Source organism: Anolis sagrei, chromosome 2 (assembly GCF_037176765.1).
Source record: "Anolis sagrei isolate rAnoSag1 chromosome 2, rAnoSag1.mat, whole genome shotgun sequence".
NCBI classification, from domain to species: Eukaryota; Metazoa; Chordata; class Lepidosauria; order Squamata; family Dactyloidae; genus Anolis; species Anolis sagrei.
Window position 1 is genome coordinate 275,433,916 of NC_090022.1, and position 23,026 is coordinate 275,456,941.

Here is a 23,026-nt window from a genome sequence, read left to right on the forward strand (position 1 = left end):
GAAGTGAAGGATTTCCAGACCTTGAATACCATAGAGTCATACTAGAGGACCTACAAAGTGAGGACATTTTTTTGGACATGGATAAATGAAGTCACATATACTGGTCCTGTGGATATGGCATCCTATTGTACTTGACTGACTGAAGAATGAGAACAGGGAGAAGGATAGCTGGACTACCTTGATAGAGAGTTCCACAATCTAGGAATGGCCACCGAGGAAGCTGTTTTTCAGATCCTCACTAGTTGTACCTCAGAATGTGACCAGACTGAAGAAAGGTCCTTTTCTGAATATCCTTAGGGAATAGGGATCTTCCCATAGGACTTTGTAGATCATAACCGGATAAATGTAGGAATTGTAGATATTAACCAGAAATTTTGCATTGCATATTGGAATAATCCAGCTGTTCTTTACTTGCTAGTAAAGGCATAGCCTCCAACATTTCACAGAAATTGAAAATTGGAACACATCAAGCAGTAGCAGAGTGTGGATAGGACACACAAGCTAAGAGAAGCTACAGCAGTTTGATTTAACTTGAAACTCCTTCAGGGAAGGAAAAGATTGTGTCCCTTCCTTTCCTCTTACCCCTACTGAAAAGTGCCATCTTGCAGGTTTTGATCACAGCTTGCAGAAATTGAAGTAAGGTGAGGACAAAGGGAGAAAGTGGGAGGAGGAGAGAAACTGGGACATTTTGAAAGCATTCAAAAACGTGAAACAACCAAAGAGTAATCAGAACCTTTCCTGCAAAATCAGGACAGTTTTAGGATATGTTAAAAGAACAGTTGGTTATTAAAATCCCAGTGTAAATCTGTCTTTATTACATTCTGCTTTGCATGTCCTTCAAATGAGATAAAGGTGGCGTGACTCACTTGCTTCATATTTTCCCTTGCTATATTTCTTCAGGATGAGCAACCCAGCCCTCTTCAACTCTATGTACTGCTAGGATCAGATAACTTACCATCATCATAGTACTTTTCACAGCACTGTGCCTCTATAGCTTCAGTTTTTCAGTGAAATGGCTAAATTGACTGAAGTCCCAGTGCTTCCACTTAACCAGCATGTGGGGTGCAGCCATCATCATAAATGAATCACTCCCCAGACTAATTCTATCCACGGTATAGAAATAACTAAGATAATATTTGCTCTCTGTTTATGGCTTTAAAAAGACAAGGGATCTGTTGTTGCAGTGTGACTACCTATTTCTTGATATGTTGACTTCTTAGATTAGTTTGCACAGAAGGGGTGTGTATGTTTGTTCATTGTAAAAAAAATGAGAAGATTATCATTGGTAACAACTTTACTCAAAAAGCAAACTTATGCATGTGCATGCAGATCCATGAGGCATTGATGGGAGTGTGTGTATAGGGTATATGTGTGCCAGAGCTGCTTCAGAATATTTTGCTACCTGAGGAGAACAAATTCAACATACACCCAACACACACAGAAGACAACTGGGTTGTATTTGTCTTCTGTCAACATTGTCTGAAAGGGGTGTGTTACCATTGAATATGAGGGTAGCAAGTTTAGCGGTTGCAGTTGTAGGGCAACCCACAGTGGATTTTATTGTCTTGTAACACTTCATTGATATTTTCCATTCCTCGGCATCTGATACCTAAAGTAGCTGTCTCACTTTGCCTGATGGTAGGGCTGGTTGTGAGTCTTATGTGGCTATCCTTCATTTCATTCAGCTGAACAACATTAACTTCTGATATATTTTTGCAGTTGTTTTCAAGTCTGTATCTTCCCCATTTGTCAAGCATTGACATTTTAGATATGTATTTGAATGTATGCCATGATTACATGTAAACCTTTCAAAGCGTTCCTCAGTGAGAAGACTAATAAAGGCAAACAGTAGCCTTGAAAGATGGCTTTCTCATTTTTGTCAGTCTTTGCCAGCAATAAAAAGCCAACATTTTCCTGTATAGTATTACAGATACTTTTGGCTCATCGAAGGCAACAAACAGGAAATGTGAACTGTGTGCCAAATATATCTCAGAATCCTTTACAGCTTACTATTTTTCCAGGACAAGTGCTTGAGAGAAACAAATAAAACAGATCAGTGCTAGAAAAAGTTCTTAAAAGTTGCAAGTCACTGATCTATTGACTTCCCTGGACTTGTGAAGTTGCCTACTCCTTTTCTTCCTTTAAAAAAAAGAAGAAAGCAACCGCTCTACTATAATCCCTGTAATGTTTTCTACCATGTTTTGCAGCTTCAAAGTCAAAGTTCAAAATATGTGGCAAGAAGAAAAGAACAACTTTAATAATTTCTCTGTTGTTAAACAAAATAATTTGTTATAGATCATTTTCTTAGTGGGTTGTTGTAGGTTTTTTGGGTTATATAGTCATGTTCTAGAAGTATTCTCTCCTGACATTTCGCCTGCATCTATGGCAGGCATCCTCAGAGATAGTGAGGTCACCTCACTATCTCTGAGGATGCCTGCCATAGATGCAGGTGAAATGTCAGGAAGGAATACTTCTAGAACATGGCCATACAGTCTGAAAAACCTACAACAACCCAGTGATTCTGGTCATGAAAGCTTTTGACAACACATTCTCTTAGTAAAAATGTTGCAGGAGATAAAGCTTTCTTTGATACAGAAGAGGTGATGAAGGGCTGGAATAATGTTCTTCCCAATGGGCTCAGACAAAAGCAAACTGCTTCAGCCACTCCTGGATTGTGTGTTCTTCCTCATACATAACTCTTGCCATTTTGATCATACTCTGGTTTTGCTTGGCCACATATGTTTCCTAATCTTAAAACAACCCAGAAAGCAAAACTATGATAAAATTATCCACAGAACCTCTAGGAAAGATTCAGAGGATCATTTTTAGTGAAAAGTGTGTTCAAAAAAGTGTTTTCATTAATTTTATCAGTTATTATTTGTTAGAGCAGTATTAGCATTCCTGTTTGAGGAAGGGTTGGGGGCCCACCCTTGCACTAAAATAAAGGTTTTATTGAGAGGCTGACTCAAGTAGGGGTATGGGGGTATACATTTATTTTGTTAGGTGACTACGCTAGGATTTTTTTTCCCCTTCATATTCCATTATTACACTTCTACATGTTATATTTAGTTTTCTTTCACTTGAATATGACAATTATCTTTTTCTCATTATAGGAGATTGTCAACTTTAATTGCCGGAAGCTTGTTGCCACCATGCCACTTTTTGCAAATGCTGACCCGAATTTTGTAACGGCTATGCTCAGCAAACTGAAATTTGAGGTATTCCAGCCTGGAGATTATATTATCCGAGAAGGAGCTGTGGGGAAAAAGATGTACTTCATTCAGCACGGTGTTGCTGGTGTTATCACTAAATCCAGTAAGGAGATGAAGTTAACAGATGGCTCCTATTTTGGAGGTGAGTACAAAGGGGGAATTCATCATGTGATATGGGAACGTGAATGTAGATTAGATAAATGTGTATGAAACTGGGAAAGGTTATGAAGATAATGTGGATATCTGGTGGATGTGTTTTCCTTTTCTTACCAGAGATCTATGGCAATAGCATACAAGATCTGAAATACTGTAGAATTTTTCTACAGTAGGTATTGCTAATTTGTGACATCTGTGTCCCCATATAACCTATCTATATGGTCGTATAAGTCCCCATGGTCTTATAAGTCCTAGTGTAAGTCACTGCCCTATTCTCACTCCATATTCTGTAGCCTGTACTGTGCTTGTTTTTTGAAGAAATGAACGCTTCAGAGTTGAATGTGTGAATTAATTCCCTATTAAAAGTGCTAGATTAGATCCAGGCTTGAAATACATGAAAACATTACTCATTATTACTTAAAGTCATGCTGGTTTCAGTATGTCTTCTCTAAGCATATCTTAGGCCCCACCTACACTGACCATTTAATGTGGCCAGATAACCCAACTTCCACAAAAGTGCATGAAAGAAAGCCCTTAATGCACAGCCATGCTCTGTGGTTTGTGTAACCATCATCCAGGCCACAAATTCATTACAGGATTTCCTTTGTAATTATCTGCGTACTGAAACTATTTTCTTCAATATCAGTTTTAAATTGCACTAAATGGTCAGTGTAGATAGGGACTTAGTCCAGACACAAACACTATATTTTAATGTGAAAACAGCTATTTAAGGATTGTTTGTGGAGTTCGATCTGTGTTGACATTAATTCGTTGAAATTATGACTGCATGCTTCAGTCACTGATATAGAAGTATGCACGTATGAACTACCATAGATACTCTTGTATAAGTCAACCTCAGATTAATATCATTCCATGGGAAGAGGAAAGTACCAGCATTACTGCTACCACCATTATCATTTTACTTCCCAGGCATTCAAAAATGCCAAAAGCAGTGGTGGGGAATTGGTGAAGCAGGGGTTCCTCTAGGATGGTCTAAGATCTCACCTTTCACCACTCTATTCAGAATGTGTTCCTTTTTGATAAGAATTTTGATAAAAGTTAAGGTACAGTGCTTACATTGACCATAGATAAGTTAGCCCAGTATTTTCAGGTTGATTTTTTTACTAAAATGACTAGATTTGTGTATAAGAATATATAGTAATTTCCAGATTCAGCCTCTATATTGCAATGACACTGATCATATGTTACCAAGTGCAAGAATGCCTACCACAGTAAAGAATTGTAGAGGAACCTGTATTAGAACATCAGTGCTTGAATATATGCCATGGCCTTATTTAATAATGAACACATACAAAGCCTCCTAAGGAAGCCCAGTAACCAAAACAATGAATATAACAACTCCTGGGGTTATAGTAAAAGGGTTTCTTCCCCCCCCCCCCCATATCTCTTATTTCAACTTGGTCATGCGTCATTGAAGCAAAGTCTTACAATAAATTCTCTTCTAACTTGATCTTGGCTAAGATAAAGAACAAATAGATGCTTTATGCACCTTTTAAAAAGACAAGGTGTGCAAAAAACCCATTAGCATAATATCATTTTGTATGGAAATAGCATTTTGATATTCAAGCACTTTCAATTTTTTAATTAAAATATAGCTCCTATCAAGTTGCTTAGCTATTTGTATGGAAGCATTTTAATTGCTTCTAACCAAAGGATGCGGTGTTTCAACTGGTATTCTCCCTTTCCCTTTATTACAATTTTGATAAGAAATCTGAGAGATTTGTATTTAATTTTTAACTTTTACTTGACTGAATTTCATTGACTAATATAATAATTTGAGCACAGAACCAAATGGCATGAGCTGGAAGCATTTAATTGCTAATTTTATTCACTTTTCTCCTCAGGTTCTTCGTTTCTTTGGTTTTAGGGCACTGATCTCTTCAGTGACTCAATGTCTTTCCATTTAGGCTAGAAATACAATATCTAAGGTTACTGTGAGTTTTCTGGGCTGTGTGGCCTCACAACCTCTGAAGATGACTGCCATAGATGTGGGTAAAATGTCAGGAAAGAATGCTTCTGGAACATGGCCATACAGCTCAGAAAACTCATAGCAACCCAGTGATTGCAGGAAAGCCTTTGACAACACAATCTCTAAGGTATTTGTAAATTAACCCAAGGTAGATGCATTCCATTTCACATAGCTGATATGTGATTTAATTGATATTGATATAATTAGCAGCTTTAATGCTGGAATAATTAGAAAATAAATGTATCAGTTGCTGAAAAAAATTCTTTATGCTTTCTTACAAAACTTAAAGGTACAATTTTTTAAAAAGGTGGTAAAAGTTGAAAGCATTACTCTTGTGCATTCTGATGCCTGGGAGCCCTAACTATCTTACTTACTGACTGTGTAATCCAAAAAGGTTACTGGCTGTGAATTTTTAGGAGTTTTAGTCCAAGAAAGCAACTTTCCAAGTTCTGGATAAATGTTAATTTAAAGTCAAATACATTCAGATTCATGGCTGATAAATGTATCCAAACCAATATTGATAATAAATACTTCTGACATATACATGCAGTACTGGGGGGGGGGGGGACGACATAAGATGGTATGGGTGACTGTGGTGAGTTTAGGGGCCAACGTTTTGCTCCTGAGAGCAATACAAACTACCAAAAATGCCACCAAAACCCAGCAAAAATTGTGGGTTGTGTGCCTTGTATTTAGGAAACAACTTAGCAAATAGACATGAAACTTTGCAGAGTGACAAACTTGGTTTGAAGAGGGTTCATACCAGTTTTGAAAAAAAAAAGAATCAGTTTATTTATAGAATTTAACATTTGATGAATGACTTCCAGCAGCCTGAAGGTATTGTTGCGGTGCAGGGTGGGAGGGTCCTCATAGATTTTACTGAGGTTAGGCTTTGCCGGCCTTTTCAATCTCCTTTGGGAGATTATTTTTGTATGAGGTCAAAAGGACTATCTTGTACATGCTTTGCTCTCATAGCAATATAAAAGTGTTTTAAAGTTAAAACCCACTTATGGCACATCTTACTAGATTGTAAACTGGCGATGGCTCTGATTCTTTTAATGGCTATGAAGGACCAGATAACAAGCAACACCAGTTTAAATTATCTCTTTTACAAAACAATTAAATATTGTTTTCATTCTGGCAACCTTAACCTCAGTTTGTACCTGTTTGCCTTCCAACAGCCTATGAGTTAAACGGGAGGTAAAGCTTATTCGAGGCATACATTTTAGTCTTGAACACATTTGAAAGGGCTTTTGTCAAAAGTAGCACAATTGAGTGGAACCTTAACAGATGTGTATATTGGGATGGACGTATATCTTCAAATTCCACATTTTGAATCAAATGGAAAGCTTCTAACAGGACACACTAAATCAGAATATTTATTTATTAATTGCATTTCTATACAATCCTCTATGTACATTGAGGGGGGAAAACAAATTTGATAGGTTACAAGCCTAGGTGCCTAAAAACCAGCACAAGGGAAACAACAACGTAGAGAGAAACAAAGGCAGGTGGTAAATCAAGGAAGTACATGGAACCATTCAAGTTACACATATTTCTTCTTAATCACAATAGTATTGTGTATCTCTGTATTCATACACACACACACACACACACACACTTACTGGTTTTAGCATGCATTTTATGAAATATACTGTAGTCAGGGCAGGATAAACAAGGCCGAGCAACCAACCCAGAAAGTGCAAAGACCTGTGTCAATAGGTTGTAGAACTGGACTATTTCCTCTATCTAACCTCCTCTTTCCCTGTTAACTCAGTTGCCCTTGGGTTCATTGGAAGTTGAAGTCCTGTGATCTATGTTGGATCTGACATGCTATTCCGTTCTTAATCTATTCAGCCTGTGGGGGCAAGCATTATCCTTTGCTTCAGAGAGCAACAAAACTTGGTTTGGCCTCCAGTCCAGCCAAAATTGGGTAGTTACATATTTATTAGTCGTTAAATCTTTCTGTTGATTCTAAGGCCTGAGGTATGAATGTGGGCACATCCTGTCACATTTAATAAGTGAATGACATGTTGCTGCAACAGTGCTGATTTAGAATTCAGCAGAGCCATCATCTTATCAGCCGGTCAGCAATAATGCCCATTCATACAAATATAGAGAGCTTTCAGAAAAATACTGCAGTTGTCTTGCATCATATCCTAATGTTTGTCATTTGGTACATTTCTTCTGAAACCCAAATGAGGCATGACATGTAGTTATGGGTATCACTGGCAATACTTTTGTTTTGGGCTAAAGGAGCTTTAGTATAACTACTTAGTGGATGAGAGCTGCTTAATGTTTCCTCTTGGTTTCCTTTTTGCTCAGAATCACACATATACACACACAACGCTCTTTTTCACTCATAGCTGGGGAATGTAAGGTGGAGCAAGGTGTACCTCCTTTTCTATTCCTTCCTTTAAACATTCAGTTTTATTTTCATGTCATGTAGTCATCATAACTTCTTCATGCAAGTAGTATGTGGAAGAAGGCAAACATTACTGGCCCCAAACCCCAGAGGCTTTTCAATGTGAAAACCAGCAGCTCAAGTTAGAATATAAGCAGATGGAAGCAAAGATGACATTATTCCTTTACATGGTCAAAAGTTTGGGTTTATTCCAGCAATGTGTGCACTTCATTCTGCACCAAATAATGTTTCCAGACACGTTCAATTGCACCCCATTAAACCAATCCTAATGTAATTGGTGTATGTTTATATTGCTCTATCAAGATCATCCTTCTAAAAAAGTTACCATTACCCCCAACATCTTAGATTTGTAAAGACATCTCCCAGACAGAATGGTCAATTCTTTATTCCAGGGCACATTATTATTATTATTATTATTATTATTATTATTATTATTATTATTAAACTTTATTTGTACCCCGCTAGCATCTCCCAAAGGACTCAATGTGGCTTACAAAGGCCAAGGCCTCAACACACAATATAAACAATACAAAACCTAAGGCAAATTAAAAACAATTAAAGCAATATAAACAACAAGCAATAAACAATACACTAAGACACAATAAAACTGGGCCGGGCCAGAGTAATGGGTACAGGATTAAAAGTGCTGATGTGACAGGTGGTATATAAGGATTATAGGGCAAGTGCAGTGTGCGATGTGCAGCAATCTTAGTTCTAATAAAGTGCTTATGGGACTTGATGTTGGAGATTTCCTAATCTGGGAAGGCACATCGGAACAGCCAGGTCTTCAAGTTCTTTCTGAAGACTGCCAGGGTAGGGGCCTGTCTAAGATCTTTGGGGAGGGTGTTCCAGAGTCGGGGGGCCTCCACAGAAAAGGCCCTATCTCGTGCCCCACCAAACGCGCTTGCGACGCAGGCGGGATCACGAGCAGGGCCTCTCCAGATGACCAAAGTGAACGCGTGGGTTCGTAGACGGAGATGCGGTCACGCAGGTAGGATGGTCCCAAACCGTTCAGGGCACTGAGCCAGATCCAGAAGAATCAGGCTATTAGCCAATATCCAGATTGTCACTGATTTCATACACTGCTTTGAAAATTTCAATAGCTTCCTTGGAAAACTTAATAGAACTGGCAATTAGCAGCATATTAGTGACATTGTTACCCCAATAGCTAGATGACTTTTCCCAATAGATATTAAACAACAGTGTCCAGCCTATCTTCGTGATCACATCTCTCCCCCCCCTCCCCCTTGTGAACCAGCGTGGGCTCTAAGATCTGCCAGATAAGCTCTCCTCTCAGTCCCGCCTTTTTGGGAGAGGGCCTTTTCAGTGGTGCCCCCCCCCCAGCTCTGGAACGTCCTCCTCAGGGAACTTAGGCAAGCCCCCACACTACAGAACTTCTGGAAACAGCTAAAAACTTGGTTCTTTCAACAGGCATTTAATAACATTTAAGATGGCAGCCAGATGACTATCCTTGTCAGGGAATGCTAAATTGGTTGCATGGATCTTTTAATCCATACTTTGCCATACTTATTGACTCTATTGTTCTTGATATTTTTATATGTTTGATTTTAAATGTGTAATTGGTTTTAATTCTGATATACTGTATTTTATATGTTGTATGGCACCATTGTGTACTATTTGTAAGCTGCCCCAAGTCCCTATGGGAGATGGTGGTGGGGTATAAATAAAAGTTTATTATTTATTATTATTAAAGAAGATGTAACCATCTGGGGTTCCAAAAACCTCATAGAAAATCAGATTCACTACCTTTTTCGGAAACATTTAGTTTAGAACCACCAATCATTGTCATACTCTTTCCTTTCCCAGGTGGCTGAGAAAGATACATTGTCAAAAATTACTGAGAAGCACAGCAACATAAACATGTTTTTTTTCCATCTGGTTCCTAGAATCCATTGTCCATCAGGGCGTCTGAAGCTATATTTATTCTAAAATTAGGTGAAAAACTAGATTGAAAAAAAATTCCTATAATTAGTTTCACCAAGAGTTGCTGGAGTTGTCAGTTTCCCAGTATAGTATCTTCCCTTAGAATAGTAGGAGAGACTAGTGAATAATTGGTTGGGTCAGTAGCTTCCCAGGACAAGTTCTTCAGCCACAACTGGTTTCAGAACAAATGAAGCAGTATCTTCTCACAGTGATGCATTAAATACTTCTGACACCCAGAGTTTCAGGCTTTTTGCTGCTTTGATCAGTCAAAATAGATAGCATTCAAGAATACATTTGATGAAGTCCCTAGACTCTAAAGATCCTGTCTATACCCTCAAGTTTCACAAAGTGAAATGTACTCAGTAAAACAAGACTAGATGGTGCATGTCTTCAGATAGAATTAATCTGTGCAGAATCCAAATCAGAATGAATACAAGCAATTTTGCGTGAAATTAAATTGCATTTGGCTCCAGCAGTTCCTTTAACAAAATGACAGCTTTGGTTTGCTGGGAAACTAGAAATAACTTACGAAAACATAGTATGAAATGTGAGTAAGAGAAGATGGAGGAGGAGAATGCATGCAAGCCTGATATGAGAGCCATTCATGCAGAGAGAAGCAAAGCATGTAAACCAAGCCTGAGCCATTTATGAGTAACAGAAAACTTTCCAGTTTTGAATTTGAATCAAAAATGCATTTGCTAACAAAAATCTACCAAACAAAACAATGGATCACAGATTGGAAGCATTCCTAAGTTTCAGTTTATTAAAGGGGGACACCAGAGATCATAGTGACCATCAGGCCACTGAATTTATCTGCCATGTCCGAGGAACTAATTTTGTGTAGTATATAATGAATATATTTAATAAAATACAGTGCAATCTATTAGGTGGATGTTTCACAATGATTTCCCTTGATACTTCTGTATATTTGCTTTTCATTTGAATCAATAGGAAGCTAAGAAATCAGAGATTAGGAATATTATATTTGCTGAATCTTTTTCAGCAGGGCTGAGAATTATGCAACATTCCAGACATTCATAGACTGTATTTCACATTAGTCTTAGCTGTGTGAATCCTTGAAAATTTCATTCTGATGAACAAGACTGAGTCGTTATGAGTTAAGCACTACTGTCAAGAACCGTTAGTCATCTGGGATTTATTCTGTGAAAAAAATCACATATGTGCTGCATTTTCTTAGCATAAGAGAATTGCTTTCTGCGCAGAAAATAATATTTCTGTGCATAAAATGTCATTTTATCCCAAATATCCCCCACATGAATGTATAGCTAAGAATAAGTCTCAAATTCCAGAGATTCCTTTCCATTCAAGATTTGGGGCTGCTTTACACTAGGGAACCTACTTTTTCATCTGGGATGCAAATGTTTTTTAATATTCTTTCACTCTAGAAAGTAAGGAATGCTGGTAGCTACAGTCAAATAATGTTGGGGAAGGGGGAATTGTATGATTTCTACTTTACTTGTCAGCATCACCATCATGAAGGCTTTCTGATAAAATGCAGCACTTTTTAAAACACCTTTTACATTACATCTTCAAACACGGATGGATTGTTGAAAAAGTTGCTGGATTAATTTAAAGCGACACAGCACATCAGTTTTTATCCCTTTACTTACTGTGAATTCAGTGGACAAGCTGCTTAATTCCACATTTCTTTGCATTTTATGCTATGCCTCCTCTCAACTACTCTACATACAGCTGACTTAATGCTACTTTTTGAGAAAAGCTTGTTCCCTGTGCCTTCATGTTGTGGGTGGAAAGCTGAATGGATACTTTGGCTCATTAAATTTTAATCTGTGCTTAATAGTTTTGGAATTTATTTAGCTCCCACTGCTTGTTCATTTTTCAAAGACAGTTATAATGGATTGGGTGTGCTTAAACCAGTGAGTGGGCTATATTTTTTTTTTTAAAAAAAGGGCCAAATACTTATAACCCAATAGTGTGAAATTTGTGACCATCCAGATGTTATTGGACTACTATTGCCAGAACAATCAGTGGTTAGAGGAAATAGGATTTGTGCATTGGTCTCTTTCAGAAAGCAACCACTTCTCCAGCTAAAATTACTAATTTATCCAAATCACTTCATGCTGAAAAGAGGGCTTTTCAGGGCCCAAGCTAGCTCAGAGAATCCCAAAATATGGCACACATCTCCTGACTATGGAGCCCCCGGTGACGCAGTGGGTTAAACCCTTGTGCCAGCAGGACTGAAGACCGACAGGTCGCAGGTTCGAATCCGGGAAGAGGTGGATGAGCTCCCTCTATCAGCTCCAGCTCTTTATGCGGGACCATGAGAGAAGCCTTCCACAAGGATGATAAAAACATCAAATCATCCAGGCGTCCCCTGGGCAACGTCCTTTCAGACAGCCAATTATCTCACACCAGAAGCGACTTGCTCCTGACACAACCAAAAAAAAATTCTCCTGACTGTCCAGATTTGTCCTGGACAGTCCCAGTCACTCTTCTGTTATTCTATGTTTTCAGCTGCTTTTAGAAAATATTTGTTTTCACCATTTTGTTCTCAGTTTCCTACAGTTTTTACAAATTGAATTCAAACTTATTTTGCATCTGGTTTACACAGCCAGGTGGAGAGGAAGTAGACAGAATCTTGCCTTTCTAATTATCCTGAAGTGAGTGCAAACTACTGCAGCCTCCTTTAGCATGTGTGTGCTTCCTCATTAATAGTGTTTGTCATTTTGAACAGACAGTGATGTTGCTTGGCCATGTGTCCCGTTTTTCATCTGTAAAATGTTAGAGGGTATGATGACCACATTTCAGGCTAGAGGGCAATTGAAGTCCAAAACTACTTTTTCAAAATTTTGTGGGTTGGGGATAGAATCCTGGTGGCAAAAAGTATAGAAAAAAAAAGTTAACAGAAGGAAAAAAGTTATGTTTCCTGGATTGGATAGTTGCAACAAACAACGCATCTACAGTGTAGAATCCATGAACCATTTTAGCTTCCATGGCTCAATACTATGGAATCCTGATATGGGTAATTTGGTGAGGCAGGAGTGTTTGACAGAGAAGGCTAAAGCCTTGTCAGACTTCCCATGATTCCATAGAATTGAGCTATGGCAGTTAAATCAGTGTCAAGCAGCTGTAGATTCACCCAGTGAAGGAGAGATTGAGAGAGGGGGGGGGGGGAGAGAGAGAGCACAAGAAAACAGAATGAGAAAGAAGACTGGATGATAGGGGACTAAGGGGGTTCCAAAGAGAAACTAATATTTCTGGTAATTGCACATTTCTCTCACAACATATTTCTAGAAATGGAAGCATTACCCTACGCTGTTATTGAATCGATTGTATTTGGGGTTAATATTTGGGTTACAGAATACAGCTTTAAATGAATGGTAATTACATTATTTTCTTTTAGACATGTGAAGTTCAGTATGAAAGCATGGTGTATGACTTCAGGCAGCATTGTTTTCATTGCTGTTGTTGTGGTGACTAATACGAGAATGAAGCCTTATGTACTAGCCTGTGCTATGCAAACATGATGAAGCAGCTTTTCTTAAAGTTTATTGTTTGCCTTAAAAATGTATGGATTTAGATTGACTAGGGTATTGTACTTTTTTGTGAGAATATATATATATATATATATATATATATATATTCCTAATTCATCTTAGCAATGCCAAGCACTTAAGAGGGAGGAGGGGGAGGAGGAAGAGGCAACAGCGGTGGTGGAGGAGGTGGCAGTGGTGAAGGAGGAGGAGGCAGTGGAGGAGGAGGAGGAGGAGGAGGAGGAGGAGGAGGAGAGAATAGCTTTATTTTTGCACACCATCCCCATCTTCCTGAAGGGACTCAGGGCAGATTACATTGGGACGAGCCCAATCAACATAGTTAAAATATAGCACATTAAAATACACAAGCAGCAGCATAAAACAGAATAAAACCAGCATTGTAACAAAATATAAAAGCAAACATCAAAAAACAACCAATGAACTTTCCTTTTTCTGGTGCAGAAATTCTGATTATAGACAGCAATGAATTATATCCTATATATCAGAGGAAATCTCACTTCAGCTTTAGTTTCTCAGCAGGAAGCCAGTGTTTCATTATGTACTGGGAATATTGTGCTGCTTTCTCAATGGGCAAGCCGTTTATCTACCATATGGCCAGTTTCACAAGGCAAGGGGAATTAAAGGTCTCAATCAGGTCTTCATTTTTTATAGCCAAGCCTTATCTTCACTGTTAGATTCATGACATAAGAAAGCACAAACAAACCTCCATAGTAAGATATAACAATTTCCATTATCAGTTCTTTGAAAGCATTTTGATCATTTTTTTCTGACCATTTTATTATGAAATACTGACTTCTTCAGAACCCCGTGCAGACACATTCTCCTATTCCAGAGCCTTCCTCTTCCATAATATAAACCTTGAAAGACCCAAGCAGTCAATTTTATTGTACAACAATAATATTTCAGACTCTCATATTTTAAAAAGCAACAGATCTTATATTCATAAATCTTAAGGCAGGTTTGAACCCATCTGTATAACAAAGAGCGCATAAAAAGGTATCTGTTAGATCAACAGTGGCCTTCTAGAACATATGGTTTATCATGGCAGATTTGAGAGCACAAACATATCTTACATATCTTTATGTGGCATTTATCAATAACAACAACAACAACACTATTTATATTCCACCCATCTCCCTGAGGGGACTCAGAGAGGATTACAGCATATAAACAGACACAGGCAAACATTCAGTGCCTTGTTACAATGAAATACAATGAGATACAAATACATAGGCAAAGGCAATGGCTTCTTTCATTTCCAGTTCTGAAAGCATTGCTCATCTCTGGCTCTGGTGGAGGTGCTCTTTTCCATTTCCAAGCCGAGGAGCCTGTGTGTGAGCTTGTGGTCAACTTCTGCCAGAAATTGACAATAGAATTTCTCTAGAAGACCTCAAGACTCCCAGAGAGAATATAGTAATAAATCTTCAAAAGTTAAACTGTGAAGAGTTGACTATGTACTTGGATCCTGGACGCAGAACTCTTAGAAGATAATTTCCACTGCATGTTGGCCTTGTCAATCATGGATTGTTCCTTTATAATGGCATATTGATACATCATTGAAATATTGGAATTTACATTAAGAGGTTCAATTTTGTAAGGAATCTACTTGGGAATTAGTGGGCCAGTAGTGCTTTGTCAACTACACATTGCCAGGTCTTCAAGAGTGAGTCATTCTTCTATTTTAGTCTTAAAAAGCTCAGCAGTTGTCGGACAGAAAGGAGAAAGGGGCTCAGATGTTTCTCAAACTTGACCCAGTGAAACCATTTCAGCTTTCTTTCCCACCATTTCTTGTAGCCAATTCAATTAAAACATTTTAACTAGAGTAGCATCTCTGTTAAAACAGTTTCCTCTTGGACAGAAATGTGAGATCATTTAACAAGATAGACATCTAGGATCTAGACAAATGCATGGCATTCATAGTGTTCTTCTCTGCAAGGCTTTAACTTGTGTCATATACTTTAATATACTTTTAGTTCTTTCATGTATTTGTGACACCACGGGAGTCTTGATTACATAACAGTGATCTCTGTTGTTCTAGTTATTATAATCTGTGGGTGTATTTTGTGGTAGCAGAAGGCCTGTAAGCAACATAAATCTAGCTTTTTATGCAGCCCTTGACCCAACTTTTTGACTACAGCCCTCGAAGTTCAGATATTCTGAAAAATGTGACCCACATTACACAGCAGCACCCCAGTTTTTGACATGTTGAAGACCACTGACTTGAAGCTAAATATTTTCATTGAGACTTATGCTTGCAAGATGTAATATCTTAGCAGTGCAGAAAGCAGATGGCACTGTTGTTTGTCCACTACCATGGTGTGTTGTTGTTTACCTTAACATGTTTCCCACCCTAAGATGAACCTGTCAAGGAGAGGTTTTTTGGCAAGACAGAGAGAGTGCAGTTTGCCTAAGGTTAAGCAGTGGGTTTCAATAACCAAGGGGGGATTTGAACCCTGGTCTCCATAGTCATTGTTCAACACTCAGACCACTGCACAATGCTGGTTCTCACTCAGTCTCTTAGCTTTAGTAAATGTTCCTAATTTCTTAAAACAGCACAGGAATAAGGCATCCTTGCATATCTCTAAAGAAAGAACAAAAAAAATCACAATACATTTTCAGGGAAATACCTTCATTTGCAAAGCAAGCTTAGGGGTAGATTGTGCAAATGATTTCTGCTTCCTTGTTGCATTGAGGTTTGAAAAATGGGAGCATTTGAGAGGCTGTGTCTTTTTGATTTGTAGCCCTAAAGTGTCCTTGCTCTGTGAAAAGGTGTGCTGGGGTTAAAAAGAGCGACAGAGACTAGTTCTGTACAAAAACGTTTTGCACAGATTTAAGAGAAGTTGATGTAGAGGGAGGGCTCGTTTTGCTGTTATACATAAAACAAAAATCTTGCTACAGCTGCTGGTTTTTGAACAGAATGTCTAGCTGTGTCAAAAAGTGTGAAAATTTAGTGAATATTCTTTACATTCTTACAGAAGACTCTGTCTCCTCCTTCAGCATTATTTAAAATAAGCTCATGCAGATAGGAAACTACCTTCTCTCTTGGTAGGGAACTTGCGAATCTGAACTCAGAGTTGCTCCGGGAGCAGGATCTCCTGTGGAGTGGTGGCCCGCATTGCTCTCTGTTGCCCTGCAGAAAAGGAAGGAAGGGCTGATAAATAGAAAGAAATATTTTAAATAGCTGGAGTTTCACAGCTGGAGAGAAGTCTCACAATGATGTGAATGATATAGGTTCCTTCTTTTAAGTTAGACAGAAAGACCTTTTCCTAACACCTTATGTGCCAGTTGTCATAACTAGCCATAAAATGTTGCTTGTGTTGAGGAAAGAAAATTTTCCCACTTATTCTGTTACAAATAGAACTGTTGTTCTACTGCCTTGTTCATTAGTTCATACCTTATAACTTTCTATTCCCCAGTTGTGTAACAACCATGGGTTTACTGGTACTATTTCTGTAGCATCGTCTTGACTGTACTATGGCGCTATGACAGTGTTGTGCTGAGATTTGTGGCAGAACTTCCAAATCAGTGCTTCCCAAACTTTGGTCTCAGTGGCATTTTGACTTCAACTTCCCAAAGCCCCAACAGCTTGGGCAATGGTCAGGAATTCTAGAAGTCCAAAACATCTGGAGGATCAGTTTAAGACCTAGTGTTCCAGATTATTTGCTAATGATCAAATCAAGCGTATTACATTGGAGACCAGGGTTTCATTCCACTCTTAGTCATGAAAAACCATTGGCTGAATTTGGGCAAATCACACACTCTTCAACCCAGAAACACCAACAATAGCTTTATCCAAGGGTTACCATAAGTTGGAATGTGTCAGAGACCGTTCAAATTACAATCCAGTGCTGACCACACAATACCATTAGAATGACATTTTACTTGTGGGAAGTGATACCTAGTTCATGATTTTCCACCACAAAAGAGTGGGAGGTTGGTGTGTACTTCTAGCAGTGATATGAAAAAATAAAAATGGATTCATGGACACCTTACCAGGGCTTTAGTCCCAGTAGACCTTGCTTGCCATCCTTTGAAATGAAGGAGTGTTAAAATCTAAGTAAATTCTGTCCTTATTGGGATGTGGCATGCATTTTCTAGGACCAGTGATGTTGAGGAATTGACACAAATTAGTTGTGCTCAGCAGCCAAGGAGCAGGGAGCAGAGCCTAGGATCAAATAGTATTGAAGAAGCTTTTGTTTCTGCAATAATTTCTTAGAACAGTACAGGAATAATTACCTGGAAATCTGAAATACTTCACAACTGAAATCTTTTGTTACCAGCTATCCACTTCTACCTTTGGGACAGTGATTACTCACACATTCAACACCCTTTGCTTTTTCTTCAAAGAACTCTGATGGGGAAAGAAAAGATGGATAAGGGCAGGAGGACTTTACTTACACAAGGCCCATGTAAAAAGCAGATGACTCACATGCTTCCATGCTCACCACAGTGGTCCACGCTCTTGTTACATCCAAATAGATTATTGCAAAGTACACTACATAGGGTTACCTTCAAAGACTGTGCAGAAGCTTCATTAGTCCAACAGGCGGCAGCCAGATTGCTCACCAGAGTGGTGTACAAGGAGCATACCACCCCGTTATGTCACTGGCTGTCAGTTTGCTACCGAGCACAATCCTGCCCCCCCCCCCCAATACTCCACCAACAAATTGCCTTAAGAGAGAGGAATAGAGCCCTATAGCTCTGTATGTTTGCAACGTTCTATGCAATGCTTTTGACACAAAATAAAAATAAAATAAAAAGCTCTGTACGTTTCAGAAATCTCACGGGGTGCTTAATTTAAGAAATGCTTGGAGGGTATCTGCATCATTTGTTTTACCTGAAAGAAATATGATCCCATCTGTTTTTAGGAGAAACACAAATCCAAAAATTTCCATTTTACTAAACTGCCAGTTGTGTTACACAAAATTTGGTTTGCAGAAATAAATGAGGATTGCCTTTGTGCCTTCAGATTGCCTTATTTCAGTAGAAGAATGATTAGCCTTCATCCTTTAAATGTTCTTGGGAGCAATTGTTTGGAAAGAAAACAATTTACGTAATTAAAAGAAAGCCATAGACATGAATGATATTGGCACATAAGTATAATTAGAACTACCAGTAAGCCGGGGATTGGCTTAGTTGGTTGATTAGAATTCTTTTCATGGCTTTCTATTCCGCTGTTAAATTTTGCATGTTCAGTGAGTGAGGAGCAGTCCAGCAAATCAAGCTAATGCTGAAGCTGCAAAATTATTTTGTGGTGGACTTTGCTTTATGTCCTGGACAGCAAAAACATTGCATACAAAACTTTTTGCTTCCTTGTTTCGGGCAACTGGACTCCTGGAGATAGGCCACAAAACATAGCTCATAGGAATGTCTGAGCATCTGGGTTGTGCAACCTAACTCAACTTAACTCAATGGAATTCTCTTTTCTCCTCAGTTGAGCTAATAAGCTAAATGCATAGTGATGCCCTTTATTAATATACTTCCAAATCTTGTTTATGCAAGTTTATGACTTGAACATGCACAATTCTTCAGATCTTTCTCCTGACTCCACCCTAGTATTTATTTGCTAGAAGGTTGAGTATTTACTATCTATATATCAGTTAGCAATATCCGTTTTAGTTCCTTGTAATGTTCAGAACTTTAGGATCATATTTAGACTAAACTTGGGCTTTCTTAAATTGGAGGTGCCTTCTAGTAGCAAAAGTGAATATACAGCTAAGATGACTGTTTAGGTCCACAGCTGTGATTTCACTGGCAGCTACATAGCTAATGTTTTTGTAACTGAATGAAGAAATAAATTGTAGAATGATATTAATATAATTACATAATATAAGTAAGCATTGATGTAGAAACCTAAAATAACTAGTGCTGGCATGGATGTTCTATTCATTCTTAAACTCTAATTTTAACCCTCAAATAAGTCAGATGTGTGTCTGTAGAATGTTGAAATCTTTAAGATATCTGTTTCAAAAAGATCCAACCCCATCCTTACATCTCTCCAACAGAACTAATCTGTGAGTGGATGTCATATGCAGAATACAGGCTTGAAATGTAGATGAGGATATAGGTTGAGAATCCCTTATCCAGAAATTGGAAATATTTCAAAATCTGAAATTGGCCACAAGGATGGCTGAGATACTAACACCTTTGTTTTCTAATTGTTCAATGTACAAAAAAGTTCATGCACAAAATTATTATAGATATTGTACAAATTACTTTCAGATTATGTGTACAAACAGTCCTCAAGTTACAAACAAGATAGATTCTGTAGGAGTGTTTTAAGTTGACTTTATAAGTCAGAAAAGGTACATTTTATCCAGGCAAAATATATATTCAGTTTTGGACAGCATAGGGAAGGATTAACACTTCTGTGGTGTTTGTTTTGCTGTCTGTGCCTGTGATGGCACACCAGGAAGATCTAATGAGAAACCTAAATGTGTCTGGCTATTTTCCCAGTGACCATCGATATGCCCTAATTACTATAATTCCCCCAAAATAAAACTCTACAAACAAGAATAAGTTTAACAATTGTTTACTAAATAATCAAGGTGAATTACAACAATGTACAAAGGTGTGAATCTGAGGTAAAAAACAACTATAATTTCTATGAGGTAAATACTCTATAAACTCTGGGGTATGTACTATCTAAACTATCTATCTATAACTATCTATCTATAGGGCAAATACAAACTATCTATCTATAAACTCTAAGGCAAATACAAACTATTAGGCCTGGGTAACAACGCAAAAATTTGTTTCTAAAATCGATTTGTAATTGGGGTGTTTTTTTGTTTCGATATTTAAAATAATTACAAAATTTTCCAAAAAAAAAGTTTGGTATTTACGAAATTTCGTAAATATTTACAAAACATTTTGTAAAGATGGCGCCCTTTTTTTTTCAATATTTTTTAAATATTTTTTAAATTTAATTATTAATTTAGTAGAATAGGGAGGAGAAATTATTATTGAGGGAAGGCAGGCACTCACTCTGGCGGGCCCTCTCGCTCGCCGCTCGCTCGCCGCTCGCCCTCTCGCTTGCCGCTCGCCCTCTCGCTCGCCCTCTCGCTAGGATGGGTTCCTTCCAGGAGGGGCTCTTTTTCCCAGGCTGCCAAACTACAACTCCCAGGATGCTACAGCATTGAGCCAATGAAAGAAAGAGAAGGAGACCTCCCTCTCGCCCTCTCGCTCGCCCTCTCGCTCGTCCTCTCGCTCGCCCTCTCGCTCGCCGCTCGCCCTCTCGCTCGCCGCTCGCCCTCTCGCTCGCCGCTCGCCCTCTCACTCGCCCTCTCGCTCGCCGCTCGGCCTCGCCCTCTCGCTCGCTGCTCGCCCTCGCCCTCTTGCTCGCCGCTCGCCCTCTCGCTCGCCCTCTCGCTCGCCGCTCGCCCTCGACCTCTCGCTCGCCCTCTTGCTCGCCGCTCGCCCTCGCCCTCTCGCTCGCCGCTCGCCCTCTCACTCGCCCTCTCGCTCGCCGCTCGCCCTCGCCCTCTCGCTCGCCGCTCGCCCTCTCACTCGCCCTCTCGCTCGCCGCTCGCCCTCTCGCTCGCCCTCTCGCTTGCTCAGCCGGCGCCGAGAGAGGAGAGCTCCCAGCAAGCCAGGCGGCCATCTTACGTATTTCCGAAATGGACAGAAATACAAAATTTTTTGGCGCCTGCCGTTTCGATATTTAAAAACACTTCCAGGTTTAAAAATAAGTTTTGTAATCATTTCGTAATTCAAAAATTAACGAATTTTTTAACGAATTACGAATTAACGAAATGAATTGACCAGCCCTACAAACTATCTATGAACTCTCTATCTATAGGGCAAATATGTATTATAAACTTTAAGGCAAATACGTGATTAGGATGGCCTGTTCAAATTGCTAGGCCAGACCAGACACTATCTGGCAACTATCTATAAGCTAAGACTAACAAAGAATGGGAAACGAAGTTCTATAACCAGCCCATTCTGGCTCTGAGTCAGGATGGGCTGCACCAACCGAACTCGGCCTCTAGGGGGAACCTAAGCTCTCCCTTAAACTTGGTAAAATGGAACAGTCCAACTGAGAAATAAACAGGCCGAGACATCACACTCCCCGCTCAAATTTGTATAAGAAATCACTTTATACAATTACATACAATAAACTTTAAACCTTTAATAAACCACCAAGTCTGTGAAAAGTCTTTGGTGAGTATCAGTCTTTCAGTTGGAGTCCGTCTTGATTGGCGTCTTCCTGATATGGTCATCCACACTCGGACACTCTTCTTGGGTGACACCCATAAGCCAATAGTTCCAGGAAGCACTTTGGTCCTTTAAAGCAATGTCTCATACCTTGATGTCCTCGTTGGAGTGCTGTCAAACCTTTCTTCTCTGGAGTTGACTCAGGAAGCTCTGGAAAGGTGTTGTCCTTTGAAGAACCTGGGTCTGCGAGGCATTTGGAACCCGACAGCCAGCTGGAACGCAGCAACCTCCGAGCAGACGCCCCTCGGGAAATTATGTCTGTAGGTCTCTCCTCAGCGGCGACATGAATCCACCGACTTGGCTCAGCACAGGAAATGCTCTTGTTGCCATCTGGCCTATTGCTGGTATCAGGCACAGTGTTCGGCTCCAAAGGAATGGAATCCTGACAAGCTGACTCTTTAAGCAATGCCTTCTTGTGGGATGGCAATGCTGCAGGGAACACTGCCTCTGTCGCCTCAAGCTGCTCAGAATCACAATGGAATGCATGAGCACTGGACCCCAGAAAATCTGGGTTGCAGCCACTGAAACATGGAGCCTCTTTCTCAACAGTTTTGGCAAGCAGCACCTGCTGTGAGTGTGGAAGGCTAGGTGGAGTGCCAGATGTATCACTGGAGTCAAAGGCTGATCTCACTTCGTCAGGCTTATTGTCTTTAAAGGGAAGGGGAGCTATACAGCTTCCTTCTTCTGACTGCACTCCTTTCATCTCACTTTCTGTCTCCATGATAATTGGATTTTGGGGAAAAAATGGCTTGTTGTATAAACAAGCTTTAATGGAGGCACCTTTTCCCCATGATAACTCTTTCAGGGGTGAATTTCCTTTCCTGGGGTAGATTTCTCTCACTTCCTGTTATCTCACCCCCATTCTTAACTTTCTGCCATTTATAAGTCGGATGTTTGTAACTTGGGGATTGCCTGTATAAGATATATTTGAAACATAAATGCTTTTTATGTTTAGACTTGGGTCCCATCCTCAAGATATCTCATATGCAAATGCAAGTATTCAAGAAAATTTAAAAATCTGAAATCCAAAACATTTTTGGTCCCAAGTATTTGGACAAGAAATATTCATCCTGTATCTATGTAACTCTAGAGCAAGGGTCCTCAAACTTTTTAAACAGAGGGCTGGTTCAAGATCCCTCAGACTGTTGAGGCGTGAAGACTATAGTTTGAAAAAGCATGAATTCATATCTGCATTGCACATATCTTATTTGTAATGCAAAAACATAAAAGAAAAATACAATAGTTAAAATGAAGAACAATTTAACAAACATAAACTTACCAGAAATTAAATGAGAAAGATGGGCCTGTTTTTGGTTAATGAGACAGTCAAATTAATTGTTATTGTTGTGTGCCTTCAAGTTGTTTCAGGCTTAGGATGACCCTAAGTCTAAGGTTTAGGACAGAAGCCAGGTAAATGGCCTTGGAGGGCCACATCTGAAGTTACTACTTTTATGGTTCAGGGAGTTCATCTAACAAGTCAATTTTTTAAATTTTGAATACCATGTATAATAATCTGTTAATGATAAGTACATAAAGGCAAAAT

General features: G+C 39.1%; 1 protein-coding gene across 2 annotated transcripts in view; it reads left to right on the forward strand.

The window, feature by feature from the left end:
* The window catches only part of HCN1 (hyperpolarization activated cyclic nucleotide gated potassium channel 1), a 214,072-nt gene that overhangs the window by 175,649 nt on the left and 15,397 nt on the right, over positions 1–23,026 (forward strand). For both annotated transcript variants that reach the window (XR_009630579.2, XM_060761466.2), the window contains exon 6: positions 3,114–3,354. Coding sequence is in view for 1 of the 2 variants with exons in the window: in XM_060761466.2 (XP_060617449.2) it covers positions 3,114–3,354 (241 nt within the window). In the remaining variant the exon portion in view is untranslated. The remainder of the gene's footprint in view (positions 1–3,113; positions 3,355–23,026) is intronic.